General features: G+C 47.2%; 1 protein-coding gene across 5 annotated transcripts in view; it reads right to left on the bottom strand.

Moving 5' to 3' along the window:
* LOC110508084 (rho guanine nucleotide exchange factor TIAM1) overlaps positions 1–12,761 on the bottom strand; it is a 217,684-nt gene that overhangs the window by 125,947 nt on the left and 78,976 nt on the right. For all 5 annotated transcript variants that reach the window (XM_090224100.1, XM_090224103.1, XM_090224104.1 and 2 more), the window contains 2 exons: positions 889–1,004; positions 28–665 (listed from right to left, as the gene is read on the bottom strand). In XM_090224100.1, coding sequence (XP_090080226.1) covers positions 28–656 — 629 coding nt within the window. In that variant the 5' untranslated portion in view covers positions 657–665; positions 889–1,004. The remainder of the gene's footprint in view (positions 1–27; positions 666–888; positions 1,005–12,761) is intronic.

Genomic DNA, 12,761 nt, shown 5'->3' with positions numbered 1-12,761 from the left:
TCCTGGCTGAGGTCTGACTTCTCTAACCTGGTGAGGTGTTCCTGGCTGAGGTCTGACAGACTGAACTCCAGACTGTGTTCTCTCCACATGTCGGCTGATTTGGACCTCTTCTTCTTAAAGCTGACTCCCTCCCGGGGTTCCCGGGGTTCCCGGGGTCCGTCTCTGGTCTTCTGGAGGTAGGTCCCCTCCCCAGTGTTATTGTACAGGCCTAGACCTCTGTCCTGGGGGCACTGGGGTCTAGTCTCTGGTGTTGCTGGGTCTAACTGGGGCCCTACAGATGGGTTGTCCAGTTGGGGCCCTACAGATGGGTTGTCCAGGTGGGTATGGAAGGAGACGGGCCGGAGGTTCATGGCCATACGGTCCACCCAAATAGGGGAGAAGTCTGACAGGACATTGGTCTGGTTGAAGGGCTCCAGTGCGTGATCCGCTAAGGACTGTGGGATACTAGGGGTGCTGCTGGAACGCGTGGAGGTCTCAGAGTTACGGTGTTCTACTTTGCCCTGAGTGGCGTTGCGGTCGTGGGTGCAGCGGGTGGAACCGGAGCTGGACTGATGCTTGGAGATGCGGAGGGAACGAGACATGTGTTTGCGGGACAGGTAGCCATGTTGGGTGCCGTAGAAGGCATGGTCGCCGTTCTGGCTCTCCACGTTGCCCATGGTTACAGTCTGAAACAGGAAACGCAGGTAACATCACAGATAAACAACTAATGATGTTATGCAGAGATAGAACAATGTGTATTAAAACCACACCATTTTAAAATCATAAAGAATCCACAAAAGTAACACACTATTGCCCTGGATAAAATAACATAATTATTTATTATAAAAATTACAATTATAAAAATGTTTTTACTCACTAACAAATTGGATCATGTATTAATTAACCAACCTGCAGTCCGTCGTTGACATCACTGGCATGTTGAGTTTCACCATCAGCCTGTCTATCCAATCACAGAGAGAGAGAGAGAGAAAAAAAAATGGTAGATGGCGTTGTACACCAGAGATCTGGAGGAGAGAGGAAACAGAAACCCTGGTCAGTCGTCACAGCAGAACTAAATAATGCCGAGGTTTTACAACGCTGCACACGGTTACAGTAGTCTTTCTGGAGGAACAACAACTGTACGAAAGGAAGGAGGAGTCTGCCTGCTGGAAATCAATTGCAGCCATTTTGTTGTGAAAGTTACACATATTTACACACCCCCAAAAATCAGTGAATATAGCAGTGACTGGGAACACACATAAATGAGGTTGTGAGAATAATGACCAACGATCAGCTAACGGTTTCACTGCGACCTGATAGAGTTTCACTACGACCTGATAGAGTTTCACTGCGACCTGATAGAGTCTCACTGCGACCTGATAGAGTCTCACTACGACCTGATAGAGTCTCACTACGACCTGATAGAGTCTCACTACGACCTGATAGAGTCTCACTACGACCTGATAGAGTCTCACTGCGACCTGATAGAGTCTCACTGCGACCTGATAGTCTCTCACTACGACCTGATAGAGTCTCACTGCGACCTGATAGAGTCTCACTGCGACCTGATAGTCTCACTGCGACCTGATAGAGTCTCACTGCGACCTGATAGTCTCACTGCGACCTGATAGTTTCACTGCGACCTGATAGAGTTTCACTACGACCTGATAGAGTTTCACTACGATCTGATAGAGTTTCACTGCGACCTGATAGAGTCTCACTGCGACCTGATAGAGTTTCACTACGACCTGATAGAGTTTCACTACGACCTGATAGAGTTTCACTGCGACCTGATAGAGTCTCACTGCGACCTGATAGAGTTTCACTACGACCTGATAGAGTTTCACTACGACCTGATAGAGTTTCACTGCGACCTGATAGAGTCTCACTGCGACCTGATAGAGTCTCACTACGACCTGATAGAGTCTCACTACGACCTGATAGAGTCTCACTACGACCTGATAGAGTCTCACTGCGACCTGATAGAGTCTCACTGCGACCTGATAGAGTCTCACTGCGACCTGATAGTCTCTCACTACGACCTGATAGAGTCTCACTGCGACCTGATAGAGTCTCACTGCGACCTGATAGAGTCTCACTGCGACCTGATAGAGTCTCACTGCGACCTGATAGAGTCTCACTGCGACCTGATAGTCTCACTGCGACCTGATAGTTTCACTGCGACCTGATAGAGTTTCACTGCGACCTGATAGTTATACTACGACCTGATAGAGTTTCACTGCCACCTGATAGAGTTTCACTGCGACCACATTATACTGTTACTGGTTTTACTGGGCTATGAAATATGTTGAAGTGTGGTTGTCACTGGTTACAACAACACCTAATAAAACTGTAGGAAGTGTCACAAACAAATCTGAAACATTGTACCACACACACACACACACACACACACACACACACAGAGAGAGAAAATAAAAAAGATATATAATAATCTACAACATTAGTTCTTTACACAGTGATGCTCTGTGGGTAAGATTACCCTTATTGACTAGAAACGGATTAAGTTGACGGTATCAATCTGTCCTCTATTAGACCAGGGTTCAATAGCTCTGTTCAGGGTCACTCTCTGTGACCCTATCCAGCAGAGAGAGAGAGATTTTGGTCACAACAGATCCTGTTTTAACAGCCTGGTCAAGCCTAGAGCTGGCCTAAGGGTTAACGGGGAAAACTTGGGATTCGAAAAACTACCAAGCGGTTTTGGTAAATAGATGAAGGACGAAGCTAGACAAATGTAACCACTGTCTAGTTCATAAACAGAGCTATGGATGCAAGGATTAATCCAAATTGATGTACCGATCACGGACTGACCAGAGAACAGTTTACAGGGAGAGGTAGGAGGGTAGGACCAAAGCTAACATGCAGCAGAGAGGGAGAGAGACCGAGAGAGAGAGACCCAAGAGAGACAGAGAGAGACGGAGAGAGCGAGACCGAGAGACAGTGACCCGAGAGAGACAGAGTGAGAGACAGAGAGAGGGAGAGAGAGAGAGCGAGAGAGAGAGACCCAAGAGAGAGGGAGACAGACCGAGAGAGACAGTGAGTGAGAGACAGACCGAGAGAGACAGAGAGAGTGAGAGACAGACCGAGAGAGACAGAGAGAGTGAGAGACAGACCGAGAGAGACAGAGAGAGTGAGAGACAGACCGAGACAGACAGAGAGAGTGAGAGAGCTAGAATCGTACAGGGAGAGAGCTAGTTAGAGCAAAACTAGCATAACACAGAAGAGGTTTCCAATGCTGCCTTGTCTCCTCTGACTCCTCCCATCACACCACTTCACAACAGATCTCTGGCACTGACAGGGGAGAGGAAGTCATCCACTCAGCTCGTCTCTCAATGAGCAGCAGGCATTCAGTCAGCGTGTAAAGCGGAGGACAAGAAAGAGGAGGAGATGGAAGAGAGGAAAGACAGAGGAGGGAAAGATGGAGGACGGAGTACATACATCCTGAGCATGCCTGTTTCTATGGCATGAAGCTAGGAGGAGGGATGGAGGGAGGGAGGGAGGGGGGTACATGGACAAAGGAGAGAAGTTGCCAGTCAGTCAATGAATCAGCCAGCCAGCTAGTCAGTCATAAAGATACTAGTCCATTAGCCACACTGATGGAACAGAGAAGGAAACAACACAGAGGATGCTTTCCCACTGATGTTCACTCTTTCATTCACCTCTTTTAGGACAGACCGTTTAGGGAGGAATTGTCTTTGAATGTAGCCAGGACAGAGGAGAGTGATCCCTGTCTTTTACTGTACCGTAGTACTCTCACACACACACACACACACACACTGCTGCACTCAAGCTGACTGTGAAGAGGGATGGTTACATAAAGGTTGGAGCTGACCCTGTTTTTCTGTGCTCTCCTTCCCTTCCTGTCTCTCTCTCCTTGACCCCTACCGCTCACCCTCCCCCCCCACCTCTCTCTCTCCTTGACCCCTACCGCTCATCCTCTCTCCTTCCCCCATACCCCTCTCTCCTTCCCCCTACCTCTCCTTCCCTTCTTGTCTCTCTCTCCTTGACCCGTACTGCTCACCCTCTCTCCTTCCCCCATACCCCTCTCTCCTTCCCCCTACCTCTCACCCTCTCTCCTTCCCCCATACCCCTCTCTCCTTCCCCCTACCTCTCACCCTCTCTCCTTCCCCCATACCCCTCTCTCCTTCCCCCTACCTCTCTTTCCCTTCCTGTCTCTCTCTCCTTGACCCGTACCGCTCACCCTCTCTCCTTCCCCCATACCCCTCTCTCCTTCCCCCATACCCCTCTCTCCTTGGCCCCTACCGCTCACCCTCTCTCCTTCCCCCTACCTCTCGCTCTCCTTCCCCCTACCTCTCCCCCCTACCTCTCCCCCCTACCTCTTTCCGTCCCTACCTACCTCCCCCTCCCTCCCTCTCCTTCCCCCTACCTACCTCCCTCTCCTTCCCCCTACCTACCCCTACCTACCCCCTCCCTCCCTCTCTTTCCCCCTACCTACCCCCTCCCTCTCTTTCCCCCTACCTACCTCCCTCTCCTTCCCCCTACCTACCTCCCCCCTCCTTCCCTCTCCTTCCCCCTACCTACCCCCTACCTACATACCCCCTCCCTCCCTCTCTTTCCCTCTACCTACCCCCTCCCTCTCTTTCCCCCTACCTACCTCCCTCTCCTTCCCCCTACCTACCGCACCCCCTTCTCTCCTTCCCCCTCCCTCCCTCTCCTTCCTCCTACCTACCCCCTACCTACCTACCCCCTCCCTCCCTCTCTTTCCCCCTACCTACCCCCTAACTACCTACCCCCTCCCTCCCTCTCTTTCCCCCTACCTACCTCCCTCTCCTTCCCCCTACCTACCCCCTCCCTCCCTCTCCTTCCCCCTACCTACCTCCCTCTAGCCCCCCTACCCCTCACCCTATCCCCCCTACCTCTTTCAGTATCCATCCTCTCCTTCTCTCGTTCTCTCTTAATGTCGTCACAATACCAGAATTTTTGCAACACCACGCTTAGCATCACGATACTCACTACCAAAACGATACCACGTTTATTATCACGATACTCACTACCAAAACGATACCACGTTTAGCATCACGATACTCACTACCAAAACGATACCACGTTTAGCATCACGATACTCACTACCAAAACGATACCACGTTTAGCATCACGATACTCACTACCAAAACAATACCACGTTTAGCATCACGATACTCACTACCAAAACGATACCACGTTTAGCATCACGATACTCACTACCAAAACGATACCACGTTTATTATCACAATACTCACTACCAAAACGATACCACGTTTAGCATCACGATACTCACTACCAAAACGATACCACGTTTAGCATCACGATACTCACTCCCAAAACGATACCACGTTTAGCATCACGATACTCACTACCAAAACGATACCACGTTTAGCATCACGATACTCACCACCAAAACGATACCACGTTTAGCATCACGATACTCACTACCAAAACGATACCACGTTTAGCATCACGATAGCACGTTTAGCATCACGATACTCACTACGAAAACGATACCACGTTTAGCATCACGATACTCACTACCAAAACGATACCACGTTTAGCATCACGATACTCACTACCAAAACGATACCACGTTTAGCATCACGATACTCACTACGAAAACGATACCACGTTTAGCATCACGATACTCACTACCAAAACGATACCACGTTTAGCATCACGATACTCACTACCAAAACGATACCACGTTTAGCATCACGATAGCACGTTTAGCATCACGATACTCACTACCAAAACGATACCACGTTTAGCATCACGATACTCACTACCAAAACGATACCACGTTTAGCATCACGATACTCACTACCAAAACGATACCACGTTTAGCATCACGATACTCACCACCAAAACGATACCACGTTTAGCATCACGATACTCACTACCAAAACGATACCACGTTTAGCATCACGATAGCACGTTTAGCATCACGATACTCACTACGAAAACGATACCACGTTTAGCATCACGATACTCACTACCAAAACGATAGCACGTTTAGCATCACGATAGCACGTTTAGCATCACGATACTCACTACCAAAACGATACCACACTTAGCATCACGATACTCACTACCAAAACGATAGCACGTTTAGCATCACGATAGCACGTTTAGCATCACGATACTCACTACCAAAACGATACCACACTTAGCATCACGATACTCACTACCAAAACGATACCACGTTTAGCATCACGATACTCACTACCAAAACGATACCACGTTTAGCATCACGATACTCACTACCAAAACGATACCACGTTTAGCATCACGATACTCACTACCAAAACGATACCACGTTTAGCATCACGATACTCACTACCAAAACGATACCACGTTTAGCATCACGATACTCACTACCAAAACGATACCACGTTTAGCATCACGATACTCACTACCAAAACGATACCAGGTTTAGCATCACAATACTCACTCCCAAAACGATACCACGTTTAGCATCACGATACTCACTACCAAAACGATACCACGTTTAGCATCACGATACTCACTACCAAAACGATACCAGGTTTAGCATCACAATACTCACTCCCAAAACGATACCACGTTTAGCATCACGATACTCACTACCAAAACGATACCACGTTTAGCATCACGATACTCACTACCAAAACGATAGCACGTTTAGCATCACGATACTCACTACCAAAACGATACCACGTTTAGCATCACGATACTCACTACCAAAACGATACCACGTTTAGCATCACGATAGCACGTTTAGCATCACGATACTCACTACCAAAACGATACCACGTTTAGCATCACGATACTCACTACCAAAACGATAGCACGTTTAGCATCACGATACTCACTACCAAAATGATACCAGGGGAAAAGGGCGTATCAGCCAAAGTCCCAGAATGACACTTGATCCAGACCAATAAACTCAACAACTGCTCTGATTAATTGCTGGGCATCATTTGAGTTTAATATCATTACATTTGATGTCAAAATTTTTCAGAGAAAGCCATGATGATGATGATGATGATACCTGAAGGCATTCAACTGAAATGTGACTTCCCCATTTAACCCAACCCCTCTGAATCGGAGAGGTGCGGGAGGGGGCACTGCCTTACTCAGAGGCAGAACGACAGATTTTTACCATGTCAGCTTGGGGATTCGATCCAGCAACCTTTCGGTTACTGGTCCAATGCTCTAACCACCAGATACAACCACACAATTATTAATATATATTTTTTTATTTTACCCCTTTTTTTCTCCCCAATTGTTAGTAGCTACGATCTTGTCTCATCGCGACAACTCCCGTACGGACTCGGGAGAGACGAAGGTCGAGAGCCATGCGTCCTCCGAAACACAACCCAACAAAGCCGCACTACTTCTTAACACAGCGTGCATCCAACCCGGAAGCCAGCCGCACCAATGTGTCGGAGGAAACACGACCTTGGTTAGCGCCCGGCCCACCACAGGAGTCGCTGGTGCGCGAAGAGACAAGGATATCTCTACCGGCCAAACCCTCCCTAACCCGGACGACGCTAGGCCAATTGTGCGTCGCCCCACGGACCTCCCGGTCGCGGCAAGCTGCGACAAAGCCTGGGCGCAAACCCAGAGTCCCTGGTGGCACAGCTAGCGCTGCGATGCAGACCACTGCGTCACCCGGGAGGCCCCCACACAATTCATTTGACTTTGTTTATATCAATCTAACTACATAAAAAAAATGTTATTTTCAATGATGGTCTAGGAACAGTGTAACCCACTGTTCCTAGGCCATCATTGAAAATAACACATTTTTCTTAACTTGCCTAGTTAAAGAAAGGTAAAATAAATAAAAAAAAGTTCAGGGGTAGAATGACAGATTTGTACCGTGTCACCTCGATGATTCGATCTTGATAGTTACTAGTCCAATGCTCTAACCACTAGGCTACGCTGAAGCTTTAGGAATAAGGCCTGTTTTTCTTTTGAAGCCAGAAGGAGGCTAGTAATCAGCTACATTTATGCCTTTACTAGACTATGGGGATATTTTATATGTGAATGCTTCCGCTCAGTGTTGGAGATCTATTGACACCCTTTACCATGGCACTTTGAGATTTATTTTAAACTGCAAAACCCTTACGCACCACTGCACTTTGTATACCAGGGTTGGCTGGCCTTCTCTAGTCACTCGTAGGCTCAGTCACTGGTATACTTTATTTACGAAGCCATTTTGGGTTTACTACCATTTTATTTGGGCATTTTTATTGTTCAGAGATGTGGTGGGTCGTCTCTTCGTTCGCTGGACTTTATCCTGCTGACTGTTCCAAATGTCCCAACTGAATTTGGTAAAAGGGCTTTTATGTCCTCTGCGCCATCGTCTTGGAACACCTTACAAAATGCTTTTAAACTGGAAGAACTTGTCCCGATTGGTGTTTTTAAATCACTGATGAAGGATTTTGAGGCTGATTCCTTTGACCTGTCAATATTTTTTTAAATTAGCCGTTTTATGATTTTGTTATACTTTAATTCTGCTAACTTTTCATGTTATCCGTCTGTAATTGTCTAAGGACTTGGTGCTGTCTATCTTGTCCAGGGCGCTCTTGAAAAAATCCCAAAATGAGCCCTTCCTGGTTAAATAAACGTTCAATTTAAAATAAAATAAAAATACGAGTAAATGAAGATGTAGCCCAGACTGCCTATTCACAATACAGGTGGATGGGGATATTCATGCATTGAGCCTGTTCACACAGATTTCATGTGGATTTCATGTGGAAATCAATCCCTTCCATTTGAGACGTATTTTAATGTACCGATGAACAACATTAGAAGTTTCAAATCTCTTATTTTCTAAAACGTGTGTATTGTACCTTTAAATCCACTAATGACGTAGTTCATGGCGAGGCACACACGCACGCACTCACTCAGTCGAGTTCGGTTGAGGAAAAGACGTGTCATGGCGGCGAGGGGGTTCTTTGGATGTGATGGTGAGAAGATTAAAAGTTATTCACTCGGGATACACACACACAAACACACACACTAGGGAGAAAGAAGGGGCAAATGCCATTGCACTAACCTCTGGATTCAGTGAGGAGCCCGGCCAGGCTTGCACAATGTTGGCAGAGAGACAGAGACCCAGCAGTAAGACAGACAGCCAGGGTGTTTCCCCCCCCACCCCCACCCACCCCCCCACTGGGACAATAGACTCTGTATTTCAGCTCACTACAGATTTCCAAGTTCATTGTTTTAGTGTGTGTCATCGTGTGTGTGTGTAGATTAAGTCCCATAGCTTTAGACAACAGTAAACTCTTTGAAATGGATCCTTGTGAGAACGTACAGTTATGAATATAACTACTGTTCCCTGAAGGAGGGAACGAGGTATAACGCACTATGGGGAGTCAACGACCAATCATATTCACCTGAAGGAGGGAACGAGGTATAACACACTATGGGGAGTCAACGACCAATCATATTCACCTGAACGCACTATGGGGAGTCAACGACCAATCATATTCACCTGAACACACTATGTGGAGTCAACGACCAATCATATTCACCTGAAGGATGGAACGAGGTATAACGCACTATGGGGAGTCAACAACCAATCATATTCACCTGAACACACTATGGGGAGTCAACGACCAATCATATTCACCTGAAGGAGGGAACGAGGTATAACGCACTATGGGGAGTCAACGACCAATCATATTCACCTGAAGGAGGGAACGAGGTATAACGCACTATGGGGAGTCAACGACCAATTATATTCACCTGAAGGAGGGAACGAGGTATAACACACTATGGGGAGTCAACGACCAATAGGGAGGCACCGCGTCCCCCTCTGCCTGTCGATGTACGCCACCACTGTCCTGTTGTGGGACCTTACCAACACATTAGAAGGAAACGGCTCAGACCCAGCAAACCAGTCAGTAGCTGGCCCGGTCTGATGTCCTCTGATTGGAGGGTTTTCAGAGTGTCAGAGCCAATCACGGAGGGTATAGCATCCCTGGAATCGGCCAGAGAATCCGGAATGAGCCTAACTCAGCGGAGATGACACCCCTATCAACTCAGACCTCCGCTGCTGCCAGCAGTCTCAAATCTCACAAACTCAGCAGGACTCCCAATGGATGTTGAACCCAGCCGGAGACACTGGGTCACACAAACTGGGTTCGAACCAAGGCCTCCTGAGCGTGTTTCCACCTTAAGCGACAGGACAGAAGTCGTGAGTATCTGTAACTTTTATTGTGTAACCCCATTGCCCTTTTCTACGGTCGGAGGTTCAAACTCAACTGGTTAGCCAGTTGTGTAGCATTGGCTACACAAGCAGAGCAGAAAGTAGTGGTTTTTTTTAGCAAGCCGAAGACCCAAAACTGACAACACCTAGAAAAGACGAGTACTCTCTCCCCACTAACAGACACCTAAGACGGCGCCGAATCTCATAGCCTTCGTGTGCTTGAAAAGTGTGTGTGTGTGTGTGAGAAAGTAAGAATGGGAGGGAGGAAAAAAGGGAGAGAAAGCTTCTAAATGACTGCTAGATTAGATTGTGTGTGTGTGTGTGTGTGTGTGTGTGTGTGTGTGTAGGAGAAAGTAAGAGGGGGAGGGAGGAAAAAAGGGAGAGAAAGCTAAATGACTGCTAGATTAGATTGTGTGTGTGTGTGTGTGTGTGTGTGTGTGTGTGTGTGTGTGTGTTAAAAGCTGCAGTGTTGAGGGTAGCAGAGTGCGTTAGCTGCATATTCCCGCTATGAATAAATGAAGGAGAGACAGACAGTAGAGTAGAGAACCATGTTTCAGCTCTCTCTGTCAGATTACAGCGGTGAGTGTTTCCTGGACAAGTCTCAGAGAGCTTTCCACACCTGGAATGTGCCCATCATTCTTTGAAGAAAATTCTTCAAGCTCTGTCAAATTGGTTGTTGATCATTGCTAGACAACCATTTTCAGGTCTCGCCGTAGATTTTCAAGCACATTTAAGTCAAAAGTGTAACTCGACCACTCAGGAACGTTCACTGTTCTTGGTAAGCCACTCCAGTGTAGATTTGTAAGGTTATTGTCCTGCTGAAAGGTGAATTCGTCTGCCCAGTGTCTGGTGGGAACCACTGTTTACTCTAGGATTTTGCCTGGGTTGAGCTAACCTTTTTCCACCACTGTGCAGCGACCAATATGCTTGGAAATATAGAGAGTTGGTACTCAGTCATGTGTTGTATTGGATTAGCTCCAAACATATTGTATTCAGGACAAAAAGTGAATTGCCTTATTGCCATATTTTTTGCAGTGTTACTTTAGTGTCTTGTTGCAAACAGGATGCGTGTTTTGGAACATTTTTTTATTCTGTACGGGATTCCTTCTTTCACTCTGTCATTTAGGTTAGCAAATTGTGAAGTAACTACAACGTTGGACCTGAGAACCTGAGCCCTGGGACCATGCCTCAGGACTGCTTGGCCTGACGACTCCTGGCTGTCCACGCCCCCTTCCCACCTGGCCGTGCGGCTGATCTAGTTTCTGCTGTTCTCCCTACGGTTAGGTTACCCTCTCTACCGCACCGGCTATCTTATCCCGGACCTGTGGTTTCCACCCTCTCTACCGCACCGGCTATCTTATCCCGGACCTGCGGTTTCCACCCTCTCTACCGCACCGGCTATCTTATCCCGGACCTGCGGTTTCCACCCTCTCTACCGCACCGGCTATCTTATCCCGGACCTGTGGTTTCCACCCTCTCTACCACACCGGCTATCTTATCCCGGACCTGTGGTTTCCACCCTCTCTACCGCACCGGCTACCTTATCCCGGACCTGTGGTTTCCACCCTCTCTACCGCACCGGCTATCTTATCCCGGACCTGCGGTTTCCACCCTCTCTACCACACCAGCTATCTTATCCCGGACCTGTGGTTTCCACCCTCTCTACCGCACCGGCTATCTTATCCCGGACCTGTGGTTTCCACCCTCTCTACCGCACCTGCAGTCTCGACCTCTGAATGCTTGTCTATGAAAGGCCACCTGACATTTACTCCTGAGGTACTGACCTGTTGCACCCTCGACAACCACTGTGATTATTATTTGACCCTGCTGGTCATCTATGAACGTTTAAACATCTTGAAAAACAATCTGGCCTTAAATGGCCACATACTGTTATAATCTCCACCGGCACAGCCAGAAGAGGACTGGCCACCCCTCAGAGCCTGGTTCCTCTCTAGGTTTCTGCCTTTCTAGGGAGTTTTTCCTGGCCATCGTGCTTCTACATCTGCATTGCTTGCTCTTTAGGGTTTTAGGCTGGGTTTCTGTATAAGCACTTTGTGACATCAGCTGATGTAAAACTGGCTTTATAAATACATTTTATTAAATTGTTGATCCATCCTCAGATTTCTCCTATCATAGCCATTAAACTCTACACTTGTTGTATTCAGTGCATGTGACTAATAAAGTTTGTTTTGATTTGAAACCGCTCAGGGACTTCACCATGAGGCAAATGGTGGTTTTAAAAAAGTTAGACTTTACTGTGAAATGCTAACTTACAAGTCACATTTCCTTTCTCTCCGGCAACTGAGTTAGGAAGGACGCCTGTTATCTCTGTAGTGACTGGGTGTATTGATACACCATCTAAAGTGTAATTAATAACTTCACGATAATCAAAGGGATTTTCATTTCTGCATTATTTTACCCATCTGCCAATAGGTCCTCTTCTTTGAGAGGCATTGGAAAACCATTGTGGTTGAATGTGTGTTTGAAATTCACTGCTCGACCTTACAGATAATTGTATAATAGGTAATACAGATGGAGGCAATCACACCAAAATCATGCTAAACACTATTTC

This window comes from Oncorhynchus mykiss, chromosome 27 (genome assembly GCF_057628025.1).
Source record: "Oncorhynchus mykiss isolate SJ-2025 chromosome 27, ASM5762802v1, whole genome shotgun sequence".
In the NCBI taxonomy this organism is placed as follows: domain Eukaryota; kingdom Metazoa; phylum Chordata; class Actinopteri; order Salmoniformes; family Salmonidae; genus Oncorhynchus; species Oncorhynchus mykiss.
The sequence above is the reverse complement of the archived record's forward strand: the minus strand, read 5'-3'. Positions and strand labels throughout refer to the sequence as shown.